Here is a 20399-nt window from a genome sequence, read left to right on the forward strand (position 1 = left end):
ACAAGAGAGAGAACTAGACACGGACGGACACAGATACGGCAGATTTTGAAATAAAGAGAAATTTTTGAAAACAGAGGAAAGGTTGTGACAATATGGGAGAAGTTATATTGTACGTGGAGGATTTGGATTTGAAATCCTGCTCAGCAATTTTAGTCTGTAGGATTTGCCATGAAGAAGAATTTGGAAGCTGTGAGAGCATGGAAGCTCCTTGTGCATGCTCTGGAACTGTTAAGGTACAGGCAAACAGAATTTTGCTTTTGTGGGTTGTGTTGGCTGTTTCTGAATAAGCCTTTACATCGATTTTTGTTTCGTTTTTTCAAAACTTTGCTCAGTTTGCACACAGAAATTGCATACAGAGGTGGTGCAACGAGAAAGGCAATACAACCTGCGAAATATGTCTCCAGGTAATAAGATTTTGTTTTGGGTTCTCTTGATTCTTTTATTCTTTTTCTTTTTACATTCCAGATTTTTTTTTCTTCATATTAAATGAATAGTTTTACTTAGTGTTTACGCATCAAAATCGAATTGGGTCGGATGTCATAGTTGATTTGAGATGATCAGACTATGTTGATATCGTTTTCTGTTTTGTTTTTGGATTCTTGGCGTCTAAAATTTGTCTTTTCCCGTAACTTTTATTTCTGTTCAAGTCTGTTCTGTCTCTTTCTTTTCTCTGGGTTATACTCTCCGGTTCCTTCATTGTGATTATTAGTTTCTTACCTCAAAAACAGAATTCATCATGGATAATGATTTGGGTAAATATTATAGTTTGGTCACTTGGCTTTACCTGGTAGTGAAACTTTCTTCTAGTTTTATTTAGTGCTATAATTGTAATTTTAAATTTGAAAAAGAGAAAAAAGAGAAGAAAAAAAAAGGTGTTTGCTTATGATGTTGGACCATAAATTTGTGCAGAGCTATGAACCTGGATACACAGCACCGCCAAAGAAGTCGCAGGTAGATGACACAGCAGTAACCATTAGGTAGGTACATATGTGATCTTATCCAAAACCAGAATTATATACATAATTGATAATTCAGCTTGCTATTATCTATCCGCATACATAATTCCCCTTTAATTTTCTGTTTTTCGTTATCCCTTTAATTGCACGCAGACAAGTATATTTTTCTTTTCTATGTAGTATTATTCAATCAAATGCAGATGAAAGATAATCATAAAAAAAATGCAGATGGAAGATGCTCAATCAACACTAGTTAAAGGCACGTTTATTTCAATATTGATGTTTAATTTAAAGAATGAGGCAGACAGAGACAGACAGAGTTGTTTGCAATTGCAATTGCAACAACATAATTCTTGTATTTATAACACATGTGATGGGACTCGGACGACTTGGAAATATTTGTAAATCTCATGTAGAAAATGCTGATCCTTGAGTTGAGTTGAAACTTGAGTCTTGTTTAAGTTTGCTTTTTTGTTTTTTTGTTTTTGGGTGTTCCCAGAGATAGCGTGCAGGTTCCTAGAAGAGACCAAGAGCCACGAAGCCCAAGGTTAGACTTAGAGCGGGTGCAACCAATAGAAAATGTCTACTCTTCTCAATCTCAATGCTCGTCTGCAGCTGATAGAAGTGCGTCTTGTTGTCGATCACTGGCTCTACTTGTAAGTTTCTTTTTTTGATATAATACAAAACTTTATGCACCAGTAGCTAAGTTAAGAAGAACTCAAGACTCGAGAGAACCTATCGTCTATACCCTAAACCCACCATTCCATGGGCGTTACAAAATATGTATGGAAGGATGACCAGGTTAGGTTGCTCCCCTTGTGGTAACCACATCATGTAGGTGGTCGAAGAGGAGGTTTCCCACACACACTACCAATGTGTCATTGGAGTTCAAACCTAAGATCACTGTTTTACAAATCAAGACCAATTTTCCACTTAATTTAGGGATATGACAATATAGGAGAAGCTAAAAGTGCATTTTGAATACTCTTATAATGATAATAATTTTTTTTAAAAAGGGATAAAGATATTATTCTGATTCTAACAAACATACTCCAACTGTTTAATTTATGATGAGTTTGCAGTTTACGGTGGTTTTGCTTGTGAGGCACCTCTTTGTGGTGCTTACCGGTAGCGAAGAAGATTACCCCTTCACGCTTCTAACTGTAAGTGCCACATTCTTTCTTTGGTTCAACTCTTTGCCCTCTCCTCTACTCCACTCTGTAAATAACAAATCAAAAGTCAAAGTGACATATCTCATTTTTTGATATATTGATATTGAAAGGGCCGGCCTTGGGGTGGGCGGGAAGGGCCATGGCCATGGGCCTCCATTTAAGCGGCCCCAATTTTTTTAAATATTATATATATACACCAACGTCCAACTCAAAAAAAAAAAAAAAAAAACACACACACACGCACCATGAGATTAAATGAGGAAACACAATTTCTCTTCCCAGAAGAAACCCCAACACGCTTCCTATTTTCCCACGCAACGCCTACTCGTAGTTTATCCATGGAAGAACTTACTCTCTATTTAATCCACCGAGCTCTTTATATTTTATCCTATCCAACAAACTATTTTTGCTCTCCCTAAACCCTATATGCTGGTCCCTGTTGAGTTTTGTTCTTGCCTTTGTTGTTGGGGCTTGGCCTCTAACTTTTGTTAGGTGGTTTGTTGATTCTCTTTATTGTTTTAATTAGCACCTTTCAGCCAAAAAAAAAAAGAAAAAAAAAGGGCTACTTGAGAACTTATTGTCAAAGATTTGGTTGTTTTGTTGAATGTTAGAAGCTATCTGATTATGTATGGACCTAAATATAATTTTATTTATTTATTTATCATTTATGTACTTTTGATTTGTTAGAATGAAATTATTATGTTTAAACCAAAAAGAATGAATGAGCAAAAAAATAAATTTCCTTTCGTATTAAGCTTTATTGTATACTACTAAAGGGGCCTCATTTAATATATCGGCTAGGGCCACCCAAAAGTCAGGGCCGGCGATTGGATGCTTGCTAACTGTAATTTGAATTTTGCAGGTACTTATTCTAAGGGCTAGCGGGATTATCCTTCCAATGTATATATTAATTCGAACAATCACAGCAATTCAAAACAGCGTCCGGCAGCAGTATCGATATCATTATCAGGTTACTTTTGTTTGTTTTTTTTTCTTCCCACAAACATTAAAAGCCTAGTTAGTAAAATACGAAACTGGAAAAGTACGAATAAAATACGTAAGTGTTTTATTCGGCAAAATTTTGGCAAGATACAATTGAAAAGTTCGGTCACTATACAATGTTTTAATATAAGATATTTAATTTTTAAAAAATATATTATCTTTATTCAATAATATGTGAAAAATACGTTAATTTTGTTTGTATTATTCAAAATTTCGTAAAAAAAATGTGTATTAAATGTGAAAAATACATATATACGTGTAAAATATGTGTATTGTATGTTTGTTTTTTAAAAAACATGTATTTTACCAAGTCTTTAAGATGTGTATGGAAAACGGAAATATTATTGAAAAATGCATAAGTATGTGTATAATAAAAATATCAAACTGAAAAATGAAAAATGCTAACTAGGATTAAAAGTTTGACATTTACGTACTTATGTGATGGAAGAAAATGATATAACATGAATGGGTAACCGTTATGTAACAAAGTTCCAGAGTAGCACACTTAAATCTCTCCTTTTCTATTTTCTTGTTTTGTTGGGTATATACATAGCAGGACTCTGATGATGAGACCTCAGACCTGGGAGACAACCAAGAAGAAGTAGAAGAAGATCAACATCATTCAATTTAACGCACTTATTATTATACTATTTTCCATTTTGCAACAGAGCATCATATCAATGCTCTCATCTGTCTTTACGTACATTATATATACGAAAAAGAAATATCAATTTTTTCTTCTTCCTTTCCTTCATTAAGTTTCAGGTTGAGCTACATGCGTCCTTTGCACAATCGAATCCCCAAAAAGTAGAAAATCAACCCACCCACCCACCAACCCAATTAGAATAAGAAAAAGTGTTTAAGTAGGTCGATATTTAGGAACTCAGCAACTGCATATACCCGTTCAGTAGGAGTATAAACGACCAGATCTACCGGCATATAATTCACTTTGAAAACAGTCAGCCTCAGTTGGTTGGATGCCAATAATAAAGATAAACTTATACAACTTATGGAAACAACCAACAAACTTCAAAGCCTCAGTCGAAAATTGGAACCGATACCAACAAATAAAAAAAGAACCAATACGTTGACATCACAACTAATGGAAGAACCAGTCTCCTCGGTCCAGACAACAATTTGCCATATATATAACTTGTAATCTTAAGAGTTGGTCAATCCAGCTAGAAAGAAAGTGGCAACTTAAGTCTTCTGGATAGGCTCAAAATATGTACTACATTTTTTAGTCACACATTCTATCAAACATGGCTAAGCATGGACTCCACGACTGTTGTAAGTAGAAAAAAAATGCATCATCATCTCAACTTTGTTGCTCAAGTATTCTTGCTCTATGCCAAACTTCAGTTAGGGAGTCAATGTCAATGCTCTTGGTAGACTCATGACTAGTCCATTTTTCCACAGCACTAATCAACTCTTGGATGCAACTTACCATGTTGTCAACTGGACTTTGAAAGAAAAAGCTATCTGCCTTCCTGTGTTTACCATATGTAGCCTCGAATTCCCTGGACTTAGCAGCAGCTTTTTGAAGGACGGAAATAGGAAGTCCTGAAGAAAATAATCGTAAGAACTGGAATTTGGCTAATGAATTAAATGAGTAATGCACAAGTTAATCTCAGAGTTTATTTTTCGCAAGCTTGTTTGATTCTCATAAAATGTTCCTGGTCATCCACATATTATACTCTACTATATTATACCCTAAACCCATAAATTTTTCGTAAATGATATTAGCTGAGGGCAAAGGTACTTCAGATATAGATAATATACATGTTGATAAAACCAGAGCTGACAGCAAGGTGCCTCAGATCTAGATCATATTTCACAACCAAATGATTGCATTTTGACTACTTCTCTACTTCATTCACAACAAATTTATAAATGACATTAGCTGAGGGCGAAAGTGCTTCAGACATAGATAATCTACATGTCGAAGAAAACCACAGTGGACAGCAAGGTGCCTCTGATGTAGATCATATTTCACAACCAAATTATTTGACTACTGTTTGTTCCAACTTGTGTTACGGACACTAATAAGGAAGCAGTGAAAGGTAAAGATCCTTACCAGCTAACCGTGCAATGTTGACACCATAGCTTTTAGGGCATGCACCAGGAGTCAGCCTGTAAAGAAATGTAACTTCTTCCACACCTCCGTCTCCATTTCCAACTTGGCATGCCATATGGCAGAGTGAAACCTATTGGAAAAAACAAAAACAAGAGGCAGCAAATTAAACACAGGTGCAATTATAAAAATAAGGCTGATAATAAAAAAACTACAAGGAAAAACCTCGTACCATTTATGGCAGTTGCATACATGATTAGAAACATTCATGATTGGATCACCAATCATGTCAAAATAATAAATCAACCACCAAAGAAGAGAAACATACCTCAGGATTGTTCTGATAATCTACAGCTAGTCGATGATAATGGGTAGAAAACATTCCTCGACACTGGACCTTGTAGACAAAATGTTCAAGAACAGATTCCCTGCCAGTTGAAAAGGAAACTAATCACAAATACTGATTTTGTTAAAGGCAAAAGCATGTACAAATATCTAGCATGACTAGCACTTACGCAATGGCTTGTCCATCTGAAGTCGATGTTCCACGTCCAAGTTCATCCAGTGCCACCAATGAATTACGAGTAGCAGATGACTACAAAGAATATTGAAATATATGTTTATAACAGGAAAATTCTTAAACCAAAACACCTTCATCGGTCAATTGAAGTTACTCAAAGTTCTCTAAGAATTTTGGGACTCAGTGTATTGATATACTCGTTTCAGTCATGAAAGACATTTCATGGAACAAGATATTGGAATACATTGAGAAGACATGCTAGATTCATAACCAATATTAGAACTATTAGAACCAGATGAGGAGAAACTCAGAACAATATATTATAATGTCAAATTACTTTGAGCTCGGTTGCTCTAGATATTAATCTCACCAGCATTGTTGCGGTTTCTGAAAGCTCTGTCAGAAATGTACTTTGGCCTACCATGATATGATCTCTGGCACCCATACGAACAAAGATTCGGTCAACAGGAGATAGCTCAAAGCTCTCTGCAGGCACATCTGCTCCTAACTGTTGAAGAAACAAAGAGGGAAATGACCGAACATTACAAGTCATGAAATACAACAAAGTAAGAAATTCAGACCATAACAGAAGACAACTTTTTTTTTTGGCCATGATAACAGAAGACTACTTTACCTGGGCTAAAATAGCAGCCAAGCAAACTTGGCGAAGAAGTGTTGACTTTCCACCCATGTTTGGACCGGTGAGAAGGATAAAGCTCGCATGGCCAGAACCTCCAATAGTAATGTCATTGGAGACAAATGTACCTTTCCCTAAAGAATCACTTTTAAGAACCGGATGTCCCAAACTTTTTGCAGAGAAGTGGGGTACCTCATTAGCACATGATGAACTCATGATAACTGGCCGACAAGACGGTCCTTCAAAATAATCACTTGCTATTGCTAGACTGATTAAAACATCCAATTCTACAACATGAGGGTTCAATGTCAGTCGTGAACACAAAATAGACACTAAGTAGTTTAGATTCATGGAAGTGATTTTAGAAATAAGATAAAGGAATTGTTAAGCCCAAAGGTTTGAAATGTAACTAGAGTTAAATTTGGTTGAAGACCCATACTTGATTCAATCAAACACTGCCACATAATTTGGTGAATAGATTTAGTATCCCTAGCAGTACTCATATCCATATAGAAATTCAGATATATGTGTAATTATGGAGAGTTCTCTTATCTTATATAACATAGACGAACACACTTATTAAAAGAAAAGAAAAAGTGAATGTAAAGCCATGTTCCAATCCACACACAGAGTTCGACCAAAAAAGATTAGAAAGAAATCCAAAGCAGAGGAATAAAGAACGCATACCTGCAGTCACAGAGACCAATTGTCTCCATTTAAGATGATGCTCACAGAATTGTCCAATTAACCTATGCAGAATGCTTTTTAGTGAGGACTCTTTATCAGTTTCAGCTTCCGATAGCTCTGTCAATGATTTCTTAATATTTGGTGTCCAGTATCTGAAGATACCCTGCATGTTTAAGGTTGAAACACAGGGAAGATGTGAGCATGAAAGCTACTTGATTCATTATTCCGCACCTTTTTCTAATTACCTTTTTTGATGAACATAACTCATAATCTCGAGGAATACTCCCACGCAGGCTTTCTGGCACTTCCAACAGGTAAGAATCTTTTCCAACTGTGACATAAGTGATCTGTAACAGACCAACAGAAGACAAATGGGATTTTGTTAAACTTATTTGTAGAAGGGCACCACTAAGAAATCAAAATACCAATGTGTCTTTTGTAGAAATTCTTACCGATTTATTTCCAAGTAATCTTCTCTGTTCTTGGAGGTATTTTGTTAAATGAGACTCTATCTCCTTTACTTTTTCACAGGAAGAGTCATATTCAATATCAACTCCTTCATGAGGTATTATACGACCTGAACTATTGGCTTGTACCCAATCAAAGGCATCCTTAAAATGTTTTAAAATTGGGTTGACATCAGGAAGACCTTGACCTGCAAAACAATGACAATAAGATGCCAAGATTTTTAAAACAATGAAAAGATACATGCACATGCCAAAACCAATTTATAAGATGACAAAAAAGATCTTTTGAAATGATAGAAATATAAACACAAAAATCAAATAATACCCGGTGTAAGCAAATGATGAAGTTGTCTAGATTCAACATGCTCCAAGATGACTCCAAGAGAACAACATGTCTGAACCATTAGTTCACAACCGTGCAAAGCTGAAATAAACTCCTGAAGCTGTTTTTTAGCAGCATCCTCGTATAAAACAACCTTATTAGCATTCCTCCCGCAAGCTTTACTGCATTCAATCACATTCAGTTACTATAAATCATTCTCTGGAGCCATCGGTAAGTTCCCTATAAGCATAAGTTTACTATAGTGATAATAAAATCAACTGGTTATTCCAAGCTTACCTACTAGAGAAGACACGCGCAAGCAACCGCTCCATGTCTGGCAGCCTAGACATTGCTTTTCGAAATTCAAGTGCATAAGGAAGATTAACTCCCTAGAAAGAAGCATAAATTAGAACATTTGTATGCCAGATATGATGTAGGATATGGGTGAATTGAGTATTTGGGTAATTTAGCGGAAGCGAAAACAAAGGAAAAACAGAAAATAGGTGGTAAAAGACGCCTTGGCTTCACACCAAGGAGTTATCTCTGGAAAGTAAACTTTTCTTAATATCTCAAATCTCCATTTTAAAGAACTACATGAGGGGTATTTATAGCAAACTAAAACCTAGAAACAATAGGATAAAAAACCCTTACTAAAAAAGAAATCCTAATCCACCAAGGAACTAAGTAAAATAAACTAGGAAACTTAAATCAAATCCTACTAAAAATCTGGAAACTAAAATCCTAGTGAAATCTGGAAAACTAGAGAATCTAGGAAACTAATAAATCAGGAAACTAACTAATGATGTCCGCATCAATTCCCTCTGGCTGAAAAGATCTCGACTCCGGCGAGATAAAGCTGTAATAACATTCCAAAACGTCGGGATCAATGTGCGGCAGGTCCTCCTTTGTAATCCGAGTACTACAAGAATCTGGTTTAACTTCCACTTTACTAAGAACGTCTGCATCTTCCTTAAATCTTTAAGCGTAATGATATGTAGAGCTTTGGTTTTACCTACTTTGTCTTGCTCCTCTTCGTTTGGTATAGATTGATTCACGAGCTTGGGTTGAAATGGCTTCATCATGATCTTCTTTCCTTTATGATGAATGAACATATATTTTCTTGACCCAAGATGGTAACATTGTAATCGTAGATCCATGGTCTTCCCAAGAGAATATGACTCACATCCATATCCACCACATCACACCAAACATGATCTTTGTAACATGAAAACTGTATAGGAACGTGACATCGTTGGGTAACAGGGATAGAAGATGTATTGTCAATCCATGCTACTCTGTATGGCACAAGATGCTTCTCAGGCGACAAACCAAGACGTGAAACAGTTAACGTTGACACCACATTGATACAACTCCCATTATCTATGACCACCTTACAATCTTTATCTCCAGACTTGATGTAAGTGTGGAAAATAGAAGTCCTACACCAATCCTCAGTTTCCTTTGTAGGTTAAGCCAAAGTACACCTTACTATTGCTAATGTTGGATGAGGGACTTCAAATTCGATTCCACAATCTTCATCAGGTTGTTGGGGTTCATAAATATCTTCCTCGAATTCGCCTTGATTGTCAGCTTGTTCGTTGATGTGTGCACACAGATTTCTTGTTGCCTCCTTCGTTGGGCATTGGACAGCAAAATGTCCAAAACCTTGGCATCTATAACATCTTTGTGTTCCACCACCACGTGTATCAACTAGCACTCCTTTTCCCTTGGCAGTTTTTACTAAATTAGTTGTAGATGTTGGAGTCGTAGAATTTGGAGTCACAGATGTGCCAACATGAAAATCAGATCTTTGAGAATCAGTTTGCTTGACTACATTGGATGACTTTAAATACTTTTCTAATTCTTGTACCATCTGAAAAACCCTCTCTAAAGTATTCACAGTATGAGGAATTAATTCCCTTTGAAGCTCTGGACGAAGTCCTGATCTAAACTGAGAAATAGTCATCCTTCGATCTTCCCTTATGTCACATCGCAACATGAATTCCTCAAATTTTGCAATATATTCAGCAACTGGCATGTTATCTTGACGAAGAGTTTGCCACTCATCCAACAAACTCTGTTGATAGGATAATGGTAGATATTTCTGCTTCAACCTTTCTTTCATCTCACCCCAATGGATGATTGGTTCTTCACCAGCTCTCTAGCTGTGTTTCAACATTGGTCCAAAACAATCCAGCTTGACCCACCAATTTTATCTTAGCAAATCCCACCCTTCAAGCTTCAGACATGTCATGCCACTCAAAATAGCGACCCATGGTAGCTAACCAGTCGAGGAGTGCTTTAGGATTTAGCTCACCATCAAAATTAGGAGCGTCAACTTTCACTGATCTCATCACCCTTTCATCAGGGTCTTGCTCATAGCCACGATGAAAACTGTGTCTCTCTACGTCTCGATCATTCCTTCTATCATGACGTTGTCGCTCATGATTCCTCTCTTCTCCATTCACACTTGCTTCATCATGTTGGTTAGCTATTTCTAAGTCTGCAAGGCGACGTTCCACGAGTCTGGATCTAGTGTCCGAATCTGCCACTTGCGTTGATAGGTTTTCCATCATCTGAACAAGATGTTCAAAGTCTGTTGCTGGCTCATCTGTCTTTCCAGGCTTAGTCGGAGCCATCACTTGACACAGCGTGAAGAACAAGAAATATTCTAAAATTCTGAACCCAAGAAAACGAAAACTAGGCTCTGATACCAAATTTGATGTAGAATATGGGTGAATTGAGTATTTGGGTAATTTAGCGGAAGCGAAAACAATGGAAAAACAGAAAATAGGTGGTAAAAGACGCCTTGGCTTCACACCAAGGAGTCTCCAATATCTGGAAAGTAAACTTTTCTTAATATCTCAAATCTCCATTTTAAAGAACTACATGAGGGGTATTTATAGCAAACTAAAACCTAGAGACAATAGGATAAAAATCCCTTAGTAAAACAGAAATCCTAATCCACCAGGGAACTAAGTAAAATAAACTAGGAAAAACTTAAATCAAATCCTACTGAAATCTGGAAACTAAAATCCTAGTGAAATCTGGAAAACTAGAGAATCTAGGAAACTAACTAATGATGTCCGCATCAAGATAGGCCCAAGTGCTCAGTGTCCAGTTCAAGTCATCTAGATACTGTATACACTAAAGATTCGGATTTTAAGTGAAAAAGAAGAATTGGAAGTAACAATGCCCATATAATATTTACCTGAAGACTTGCAACAGCATCCTGGCGTTCCTTTATCAACTCTACATGATATAGAGGTCTTGCAAGCCATGTTTTAAGCAATCGCTTCCCAAATCCGGTAACACAGTGGTTCAATTGTGCATATATTGTCCTTCAAGAGTAATAAATTACCTCAGAATTTAGATTAGAATGAGAAAAATTAAAGACATGTTTAAGATAATTTAAAGAAGGTTACCCTGAAGAGTCTCCATTCCTGGTGTTCTCAAAAATCTCAAGGTTCTCTAGGGCAGCTGAGTCAAGAACCATGTATGGTTTTGATACAATATCACCAAAACCAGAACTTGGAAGTAACTCGAATTTTGCAAATCGGAGTAATGTCTCATCCAGAAAAGCCTGCTTTAAATAAAAAAGAACGCCTCCAAGAGCTGAAAGTGCAAAGATGCCATTCTCACCTGTTCTCATAAGCTCTGACAACACATCTGGCAGGCAGCCCAAGTCATCATCTTCCAAATGAGAATCATTAGCATGTAAGTTGGATGTCTTTGGAGAACCAGAAACCAATTGATCAACGGTGCACCTGTAGATACGTCTAATTTCCTGAGCAGTTCTCTCAGCATCCCAGAATTCTAAAAGCGGAACTAACTCATTGACTAGTGGACTTCTTGTATGCCTTAGCAGTACTTTCTCTGTTTCAGGACCAAGTAGTTTTACAGGTTTTATAATTTCCACGGGCCTCAGCTCGGACAAGAGACAAGACAAGGCACTGCACTCTAAATCATCTCCAAACTGTTAATGGGAAAACAATACTAGTAAAAAACACATCCATACAAAACATTTAGTTCAGTAAAGCAATACTAGTAAAAAAACACAGACATACGTAACATTTGATTCACTAAAGCACTACAAAACATAGCATGAAAAAACTTGTTTGTTGTGAAATGGAAATTAGGAGTAACAATGTCACAACTTGCACTGCTGATCATACATGTCCTCAAACAGTTAAATTTAATGGAAATGTAGACAGCCACTGATTCCAGTAGGCACCAGAAAATCACGCTATCCAGACCTTTTACGTTCATAATAGGCACACAATTTCACCAATTATGCTTAGCAGTTACAAAGAACCCCCTCTGCCCTCCCTCTCCCCACTGCTTTGATGAGTGATGAGTCCCACCCTGTTCGTGGAACAACTGTATGCTTTATGTGTGCATATATGTCTGTACAATTATGAGAATGAAAACTATGAGAAAAGGATGAACGAGATGTTCTACCAGACTCACACCTGCCCAAGAATGACGCGGCTGGTAGCAACATCAACTACACAAACCCCAAAAATCCGCTCTGTATTTTGGTTTGCCACATTCTGAAAGTTTTCAGTCACTGCCATTAGATAAGAAGCATCAGGGTTTGCTGACAGCATCTCTCCCTCAGTTAGAGTTCCTTTTGTAACCACTGCACATATTTCACGTTTCACAACCTATAGACAAAGGTGAAGTCAGAAGTTCATAGTGCCTTTTATGAGTAGCTTCAATATGGATATGAAATTACTAAGTGCAGTGCTAAGAATTAAAATATAGGATATCATATAAATCAAATGACAAACATTCAAGTATATATATTGACAGGTCAAATGAGCATACCTTATCTTTAGAGCCATCCTCTTTGCGACGAAGCTCCATCTGTTCAGGTGTTTCTGTCTGCTCTATAACAAGAACTCGATACCCCTGCTCAGTCAAGGCAGATTAAATTAATCTCCTCCCCGATTAAGAAATATACTTCTAATAGATATTAGAGGTTTAACTTCAACGAATTAGAGTAAAAAAAGATATCTTCAGAGAAAATGACAAGAATAAAGCCAACCTTCCTAGCCAGTTTCTCCACATTCATCGAGAAATTCTTCTCTGGGAATCCACAGTGGGGTTGTTCACCCTAATATTAGTCAAAGAAAAATTACTAAACAAAAAACAAATAGGAAACACAATGGATGTATCCAAAATGCGGCTAAAAAATATCAGAAAATTTCAAATTCAGAAGAGAACAGCTTGTATCTTTTATTTTCTTCTTTTGACCTATAAAATGAATTTTATCCAACCATTATACAGTCAAGGTAAAATGAGAAAAGAAAGAAATTGTTAAGTGCTCACACACAACAGCTAACACCAAGACAGAATTTGAAGATAGATTACCTTCATATATTGCAGACCAAGTTCTTTTGCTCCTATGTGTGCATCCATTTCAAAAAGTTCATAAAATTTGCCCATCTGCTCAAACAAAAATCAGATATTCATCACTTGACTGCAGTAATGACCCTGAAAGTTTGTGTGGCATTATAAAACCTATATATTTTTTAATCCAAATTATATATATAACATTACTTGGCTACTGTAAAGGATGAACATACCTTGAAAAAGAGAACTTTGTCCATGTGCTTTGACTTAAACTCCCACCATTGTCTCTGAATATTAACACATGACTAGATTAATAGCGTTCATGATGGTAAAGTGCCTCCAAACCCTATAGGCCACTTATCTATCTAAAAGCAATTACCTGGCCACCTGACAAACTCTTTAAGAAATCAGGAGGTAAGTAAAGAGTTCTTGGATCATAATTTGCATCTCCAGGACATCTTTTTTTGGCATCCCTACGCTCTCTGTTTCCAGACCAAAGCAGTTGAGCAAAACATTTATGAAATTGGGATTCCACGTAAACATTTTCTAAATGCCTCCCAAAAAGGAGCAATAAATTCAGATCTGCGCACACTAATGTAGTAAAAGTTCTCCTTTCATAAATAGTCATAGGCAAAACAGAGATACAGTGACTGACTAATGTTGTCAGCAAAGAATTATATAGTTTTTGAATAGAAACGAAATTTATTGAAAGAAACGAAAAGGAACACACAAGTGGATAAGGCATCCACAAGCCAAACGAACAACAAAAACAGACTAAAAAACAAAGACAGCAGCCAAACTACACAGAGACTGCCATACCAGAAAGACCCAAAGAAAATAAGATGCAAAAAAACACTTCACATCACAGCAGCAGCCATATCCCTCAGTATTGTGGAGTAAGAATAGTCTTTGAAATCTGAAGTGACAGAAGCCCATAGGGCATCAGCATAGAATTATATGTAGGCTGTAGCCATACAACAAGTTTAAAATGTAAAACTAACAACATAAAATGGCAATTAACAGATTGCCATTAGACACAGCAATTACCAGTAGCTTGTTTGCAACTGCCAAAAAAAACAGGCACAAAGTGGGGTGGTCCTAGAAACACCATAGCGAATAAGTACAGAAACTTACTCCCCCAGGAAGTGCAACTTTTCAGCTTCACGAACGATAAACCTTCCTGAGGCATCACCAGATAAAACAGTATTCATACCATTAGCCACCTTTGTGCCTGCAATTAAGCAGGCTCAAATTCAGTACGGCATAAAAGATATACCACGATAAAGACCCTACCTTTTCGGTATCAATAGTTACACCATTGATTGGAAGTATACATAACCAAATCAAGGTAAGTTAACTTGAGTATCCATTGGCTGGCATGGCAATAAGAAAGTAAATGCAGAAAGACAATAAAGTTTTTTAATAAAATACCATGCAATTCATATATAGCTTGACAAACTATTTTTTAAACTTGTATAAATCTAACCATTAACACTTATTAAGTCATACAGGATAGAATAGCTCTAGTTTGGCTTGCATTTTCTAAAATCAGGTAAATCCACTTCTAAACTGCTGCCATTCTTTAGAAATGCCATTTCTAAAACAGGCATAGAAATACACATACATGGAAAATAATTAGATAAATAAACAGAGGCACAAGAAAGCCCCTTCGAAATGTAATTATTTTTATAAACAAAATCACCATCAACCCCGCCATGCATTTGAAATTTGAATATATTTTTCTCAGTACGGCACATTTCTTATCTCCAAACAAAATCAACAAATAAAGAGAAACATAGGGCACACACTCAAAATCCCAGTACTTACTCTCAGCATTAGGGGTAGGCTCCATCACATATTTATCACACTTGATCTTCTTAGCAGACCCCAAATTCCCTCCACCTTTCAACTTTCGTTTACTCCTCAAGCCTCGCTTTCCTTTGTTCGTGCTTGTTGTGGGGACTTCATCATCTTCCTCATCCTCCAATTCCATAAGCTCCTCTTCCTCCTCAGCAACCTCAGCACCCTCAGCAACTAGGTCTTTGTCCCCACTCTTCCCCCAGTCCTCGTCGCTGGAATCATCGTCAGCAACATCATTGCTGCCTTCCTTATCCTCATCCTCATCCTCCATAACCACATGCCCATCCACAACGACCTCGTTGGAAGTCGACAAAGGGCCTCGCCTCAAACGTTTCAAGGTCTTGACGGTTTCCTGGACCCATTGGATCTTCTCCTTTCCCAAATCCAACAACTCCTCTTCAGCATCATCGTACTGAACTAAATGTTTACCATTATCCTTACTGAACAACTTCACATAACCTTCGTACCAGATATTATCCAACGGCCAGTAAACCCTGATCCTCTTGCCGACAACCTCTTGGCCATGGGATTTCTTGGGCTTGGGCTTGGACTGGAGAGGCGAAGGAGTGGTGGGGCTAGGGCTGGGACCGGGGCTAGGGTTAGGGTTTTGAGTTTGTTTGGATTTGCCAGAAATGGGGGATGGGGAAGAAGTGGTTTTGGAGAAGAATGAAGTGATTTGGCGCTGTTGGTTGATCAATGGGGAATGGCCGTTGCTCCGACGACGCGACATTGCCTGCTGTGTGTGTGTGTGATGATTGTGTTAATTAGTAGCTCTGACACTCACTGCGAATGCGGGTTACAGAGAGAGAGGAACTTAAAACTGATGCACGTGGACTGTGGGCAAAGAGGGTTTCGATTCTCAAGTAAAAGAGAGGAATGTTTCATGTAGCGGGAAATAACCGAAAATGGCCGGGGGAAGCTGCTGTTTGGCGGGAAACCCTACCTCTCTCAGTCTCAGTCTCCCTCCATCCATCATTTTTATTTTAATTTCTTTTCATTTTGTTGGCCTTATTGGGCCGGCCTGCGATAGAATTGGGCCCAACAATCTGCAAGGTACGTTGTCAGTCAGGAGCTACAAGTTTCATCTTTGAATCTTTCGATACTTATAGATACTACTTGCTTGAAGTTGATTTCTCCTCTCTCGCTCTCTCTAATCTCGATCTACCAGACGGACTACCAGAACCAGAGGCCTCGACTCAAGCATCCTTTCATGGCTGCCCCATGTCGCACTTTCTAAGAAGATCCACACCCACTCAACACCAGCACCAACACTACTCGCTCTGTCTCCAAAGCCACTTACTTTACTCTCAATCCCACCCAATACTTGTCTCAGATGCCCACCTTTACCGCCGGCTCACCCCCTCGCTACGCTCTGTCTGTCAGGGGCCAAGGTCTGGACGAGAAAAAAGACGTCGTGGAGAGCAAAGGTGGCTTCCTAGTGGTAGCACTCTGCCCCTGCCTGGTTTGCTTCATTCTCCTCCTCATCGTAATTTCCATCATTCTCATTGTCAAATTCCATTTCTTTTGCCACACCCCACTTCACTCTTTTCTCTACAAGAAAAATTGCTAACACCCACACTTTCCCGTTTTACAATTCCAAGATTGGTGGTGGTGCCCAATGTTCACTTACTAGGAAATGTGGTTGGTATAGAATATTCTCATAGGATTAGGGGATTTTCTAGTGCCACCGCTGGTGGTTCGGATTCTGATTCTGAAATTGATAGTGGGGACGAGGCTAGGGGTGAATGGGAGGGTAATGAGGGTGTTCATGCTAGTTCTAGTGGGGACCCGGATGAGGTTGATAGGGTGTGCAAGCTGATCGATGAATTGTTTGCCTTAGATCGGAATATGGAGGCGGTTCTTGATGAATGTGGCATTCATTTGTCGCATGATTTGGTTGTGGCCGTGTTGATACGCTTCCAGCATGCTAGAAAGCCCGCCTTTCGATTTTTCTGTTGGGCGGGGCAGAAGCCAGGGTTTGCCCATGATTCGAGGACTTATAATTCGATGATGAGCATTTTAGGAAAGACTAGACAGTTTGAGACCATGGTGTCCCTGCTTGAAGAAATGGGAGCGAAAGAACTTTTGACAATTGAAACATTTGTGATTGCTTTTAAGGCTTTTGCTGCTGCCAAAGAGAGGAAGAAAGCTGTTGGCATTTTTGAGCTGATGAAGTTGTACAAGTGCAAAGTTGATGTCAATACTATTAATTGCTTCCTTGATACTCTTGGAAAGGCAAAGCTGGGAAAAGAAATGCAATTGCTTTTCGAGAAGTTGAAAGGGAGGTTTACACCAAATTTACAGACTTACACACTACTGCTCAACGGGTGGTGCAGCTCGAAGAATTTAATGGAGGCAGGGAGGGTGTGGAATGAGATGATTGACAAAGGATTTAAGCCTGATATTGTTGTGTATAATACTATGCTTGGAGGGTTGTTGAGGAGTCACAAGAGGTCTGATGCTATCAAGTTGTTTGAGGTCATGAAAGCCAAGGGTCCGTCACCCAACGTCAGAAGCTATGGTATTATAATTCACGATTTCTGCAAGCAAAAGAAGATGAAAGAAGCAGTTGACTCTTTTTATGAAATGCGTGGATCTGGGTGCCAGCCAGATGCTGTGGTTTACACATGCCTAATCACAGGGTTTGGAAATCAAAAGAATATGGAAATGGTTTATGAATTGTTGAAAGAGATGAAGGAAAACGGTTGCACTCCTGATGGGAAGACTTACAATGCCTTGATAAAATTGATGACAAGGCAGCAGAGAATGCCAGATGATGCAGTGAGGATCTACAAGAAGATGATTCAAAATGGCATTGAGCCATCGATACACACTTATAACATGATCATGAAGTCTTATTTTCAGATGAGAAATTATGATATGGGTTGTGCTGTATGGGATGAGATGATTCAGAAGGGGTGTTGCCCTGATGATAACTCATACACTGTTCTCATTGGAGGTCTCATTAGTCAGGGAAGATCAGGGGAGGCCTGTAAATATCTAGAGGAAATGATAGAGAGAGGAATGAAACCTCCTCAGCTTGATTTCAATAAGTTTGCAGCCGACTTCTCCAGAGCTGGGAAACCTGACATTTTTGAGGAGCTTGCTCAAAAGATGAAGTTTGCTGGTAAAGTTGAAATCTCCAATGTCGTTGCAAGGTGGGCTGAGATGGTGAAGAAAAGGGTACAGAGAAGAGATCCTATTGATAATGGTGGTCAGTGAATGTGAGTTACTTCATGAAGATCTAGGATACTTGGCCTCAAAGATGGCATAGGAGGCATCCTGGTTATATTTGGCTGCCGAACTTTTAGCATGCATCAACAACTTGTTGGGTTGAAAAGCCACAGTTTCTGTTTTATATTATTATAGTTTGTGCACTTGTATCTTATTTGCCTATTTGGTCCTATTTGGTGTTATAATTAGTTCAGATTGAGAGTATTTGTCCCACATTGAAAAGTTAAGGGACCAAGCCTGGGTTTATAAGGAGTTGAGCTACTCCCTCCATTGCCAATTGGTTTTGGGGTGGAATCTCAACTTCCTTCATGGTATCAGAGCGAGGCTTCACGTGTTAGGCCCAACGGCCACACGTGCTCCCACGTCACCCAATAAGTGTTGTCCACGTGTTAGGTTTGAAAGTTCGCCACACGTGCGGGGGCGTGTTGAGAGTATTTGTCCCACATTGAAAAGTTAAGGGACCAAGCCTGGGTTTATAAGGAGTTGAGCTACTCCCCCCATTGCCAATTGGTTTTGTACTTCAGATGTATCACTTGATTTGTATATACTTTTTGAGTTTCAGGTTTATGTACTAATGGCTTTCCCGCAAAGTTTATTGACCGGCCTTGTAACATCCCGACCCAAAATTTTAATTATTCGTTAATTAAATCAATTTATTAAATTGTGAAATTACAATTTAGCCCCTAGGGGTAGGGATAATTTAGTCACTTTTTAATCCAAAAAGGATTTGGGGGAAATAAATGGCACCATTACGTAGATCGCATCGAGATGAGTCCGTAAACACATAGTGAGCTTGAATTGGAGTTATAATGAAGAAATTATTATCAAAAGCATAACCGTAAATTTTTCGAAAAGGGATTGATAAAAATCATAAAACTCTCTCTCTCTCTCTCTTTCTCCCTCCCTCCCGTGCGACAGCAGCCCCCCCTTCGGATTTTGCTTCGCGGCCGCCACTCGCGCCGGACCCGTCCCAAAAGGACCGACACCTTCTCCTCTTTCCATCCTGACCATTCCCAGCCGCCACCGCCACCGCATTTCACCGGAAACTACAAAAACGACGTCGGTTTTGACCCATTTTTCTCATCGCTCGTTCGGACGTTTTCGGCTACCAAATTTTGCGATCTACATATGCTTTTTCATCATCTCAATGTGTTCTAGTTGATGGTTGGGTTGTTTAGGATCAATTTCTACATTTTGGTTGTCTAAGCGATTGAAGTTTTGGCCGGTTTTGGCCCTTGATTCCGGCCATCTCTGGCCACTTTTTGGGGTTGGTCCAAGAACAAAAGTTGCTTCACTCAATGTCCTGATCATGTAGGTATAAGTCTTGATCGGCGGTTTGGAGATTTTCCGATCGCCAGAATCGCTTTGGACACCCACGCACTGCCGACGCATGTGGCGGCGCGTGGGCACTGTTTGGGTGTCCTTCTTGGTTCTAAAATGATCATCATGTCATCCCAAGCGCGACGGTATGCTCATATTTGAATTAGGTTATCGTTTGACCGTCGATCGGATATCACATATTAGGGGTTATCAGGGTTTGACATGTTCGGACCATTGGATCGACTCCAATTTAATATATAGGCATCCCTATGATCGTGTAGGAATTCACGGATCGTGCATCAGAACCCCGGATGTTCCGATTCAATAACTTAAAGTTTGCGTTAAACGATAACCGTCTGATCGTGCGATCGTGAGCGATCCGACCGTTCGATTCGGACCAAACTTGCAGGACATGCTTATTAAACCTTGTTGAACCCATAGGAACTTCCAGATCGGAAATCGGAGGTTGTGGGCCCCGTGGGCCTAGTTGACCCATTATGGAAAGTTTGACCACCCGGTTGACTGAGCGTCTTCCGAGGCTATCCTATCATCCGAAACACGTAGTTGGACTTTAGGAACGTCTCGTTCCTTGTACACTTGCTTGAAACCTAGGAAAACTAGGGTTTTATTTAAAGTTCTCGTTCGTAGCTCTTTACGTTAATCTAGCGCTCGTGTTTGTAAATAGGTACTCCGGTTACTCGCACGCAGCAGGCGGGACCCTCTCAGGGTCAAGCAACGTGTGACTATTTGTGAGTGGACTTTGTTTTCAAATATTAGGCATTGTTTTATG

General features: G+C 38.8%; 3 protein-coding genes across 4 annotated transcripts; 2 read left to right on the forward strand and 1 right to left on the reverse strand.

Moving 5' to 3' along the window:
* On the forward strand, positions 1-3884 carry PIT1 (RING/FYVE/PHD zinc finger superfamily protein). 2 transcript variants are annotated; one of them, XM_021949384.2, is made up of 7 exons: positions 1-233; positions 333-404; positions 910-977; positions 1456-1612; positions 2039-2119; positions 2991-3098; positions 3687-3884. In XM_021949384.2, exons 1-7 carry the CDS (start codon positions 93-95, stop codon positions 3759-3761), a joined length of 702 nt encoding a protein of 233 aa, XP_021805076.2. In that variant the 5' UTR covers positions 1-92; the 3' UTR covers positions 3762-3884. The 2 variants fall into 2 exon arrangements, with proteins under 2 accessions (XP_021805076.2, XP_088101194.1); XM_088245068.1 differs by having other exon boundaries at positions 344-404.
* A 233-nt stretch (positions 3885-4117) lies between these two features.
* On the reverse strand, positions 4118-16025 carry MSH6 (MUTS homolog 6). The gene is made up of 21 exons (XM_021949380.2): positions 15023-16025; positions 14330-14426; positions 13575-13677; positions 13429-13482; positions 13214-13288; positions 12888-12956; positions 12668-12751; positions 12310-12504; positions 11263-11813; positions 11049-11178; positions 8135-8226; positions 7841-8019; positions 7501-7703; positions 7294-7395; positions 7049-7211; positions 6359-6648; positions 6095-6232; positions 5720-5799; positions 5533-5632; positions 5208-5337; positions 4118-4693 (listed from the first exon to the last, which is right to left on the reverse strand). The coding sequence occupies exons 1-21, from the start codon at positions 15783-15785 to the stop codon at positions 4449-4451; spliced, it is 3843 nt and encodes a 1280-aa protein (XP_021805072.2). The 5' UTR covers positions 15786-16025; the 3' UTR covers positions 4118-4448.
* Positions 16026-16145: 120 nt separating this feature from the next.
* On the forward strand, positions 16146-18888 carry LOC110749302 (uncharacterized). The gene has a single exon (XM_021949381.2). It carries the CDS (start codon positions 16277-16279, stop codon positions 18275-18277), a length of 2001 nt encoding a protein of 666 aa, XP_021805073.2. The 5' UTR covers positions 16146-16276; the 3' UTR covers positions 18278-18888.
* The last annotated feature ends 1511 nt before the right edge of the window (positions 18889-20399 follow it).

This window comes from Prunus avium, chromosome 8, assembly GCF_965620075.1.
Source record: "Prunus avium chromosome 8, drPruAviu1.hap1.1, whole genome shotgun sequence".
In the NCBI taxonomy this organism is placed as follows: domain Eukaryota; kingdom Viridiplantae; phylum Streptophyta; class Magnoliopsida; order Rosales; family Rosaceae; genus Prunus; species Prunus avium.

Bases quoted from the DNA above. Each gene is read 5' to 3' on its own strand.
- PIT1 (XM_021949384.2), top strand. From the start codon at position 93: ATGGGAGAAGTTATATTGTACGTGGAGGATTTGGATTTGAAATCCTGC. The intron at 234-332 runs GTACAGGCAAAC...AACTTTGCTCAG, and splicing joins CATGCTCTGGAACTGTTAAG to TTTGCACACAGAAATTGCAT. The intron at 3,099-3,686 runs GTTACTTTTGTT...TATACATAGCAG, and splicing joins AGTATCGATATCATTATCAG to GACTCTGATGATGAGACCTC.
- MSH6 (XM_021949380.2), bottom strand. From the start codon at position 15,785: ATGTCGCGTCGTCGGAGCAACGGCCATTCCCCATTGATCAACCAACAG. The intron at 11,814-12,309 runs GTGTGAGTCTGG...TCCCATTAACAG, and splicing joins GCCGCGTCATTCTTGGGCAG to TTTGGAGATGATTTAGAGTG. The intron at 7,212-7,293 runs GTAATTAGAAAA...TTAAACATGCAG, and splicing joins AGTTATGTTCATCAAAAAAG to GGTATCTTCAGATACTGGAC.
- LOC110749302 (XM_021949381.2), top strand. From the start codon at position 16,277: ATGTCGCACTTTCTAAGAAGATCCACACCCACTCAACACCAGCACCAA.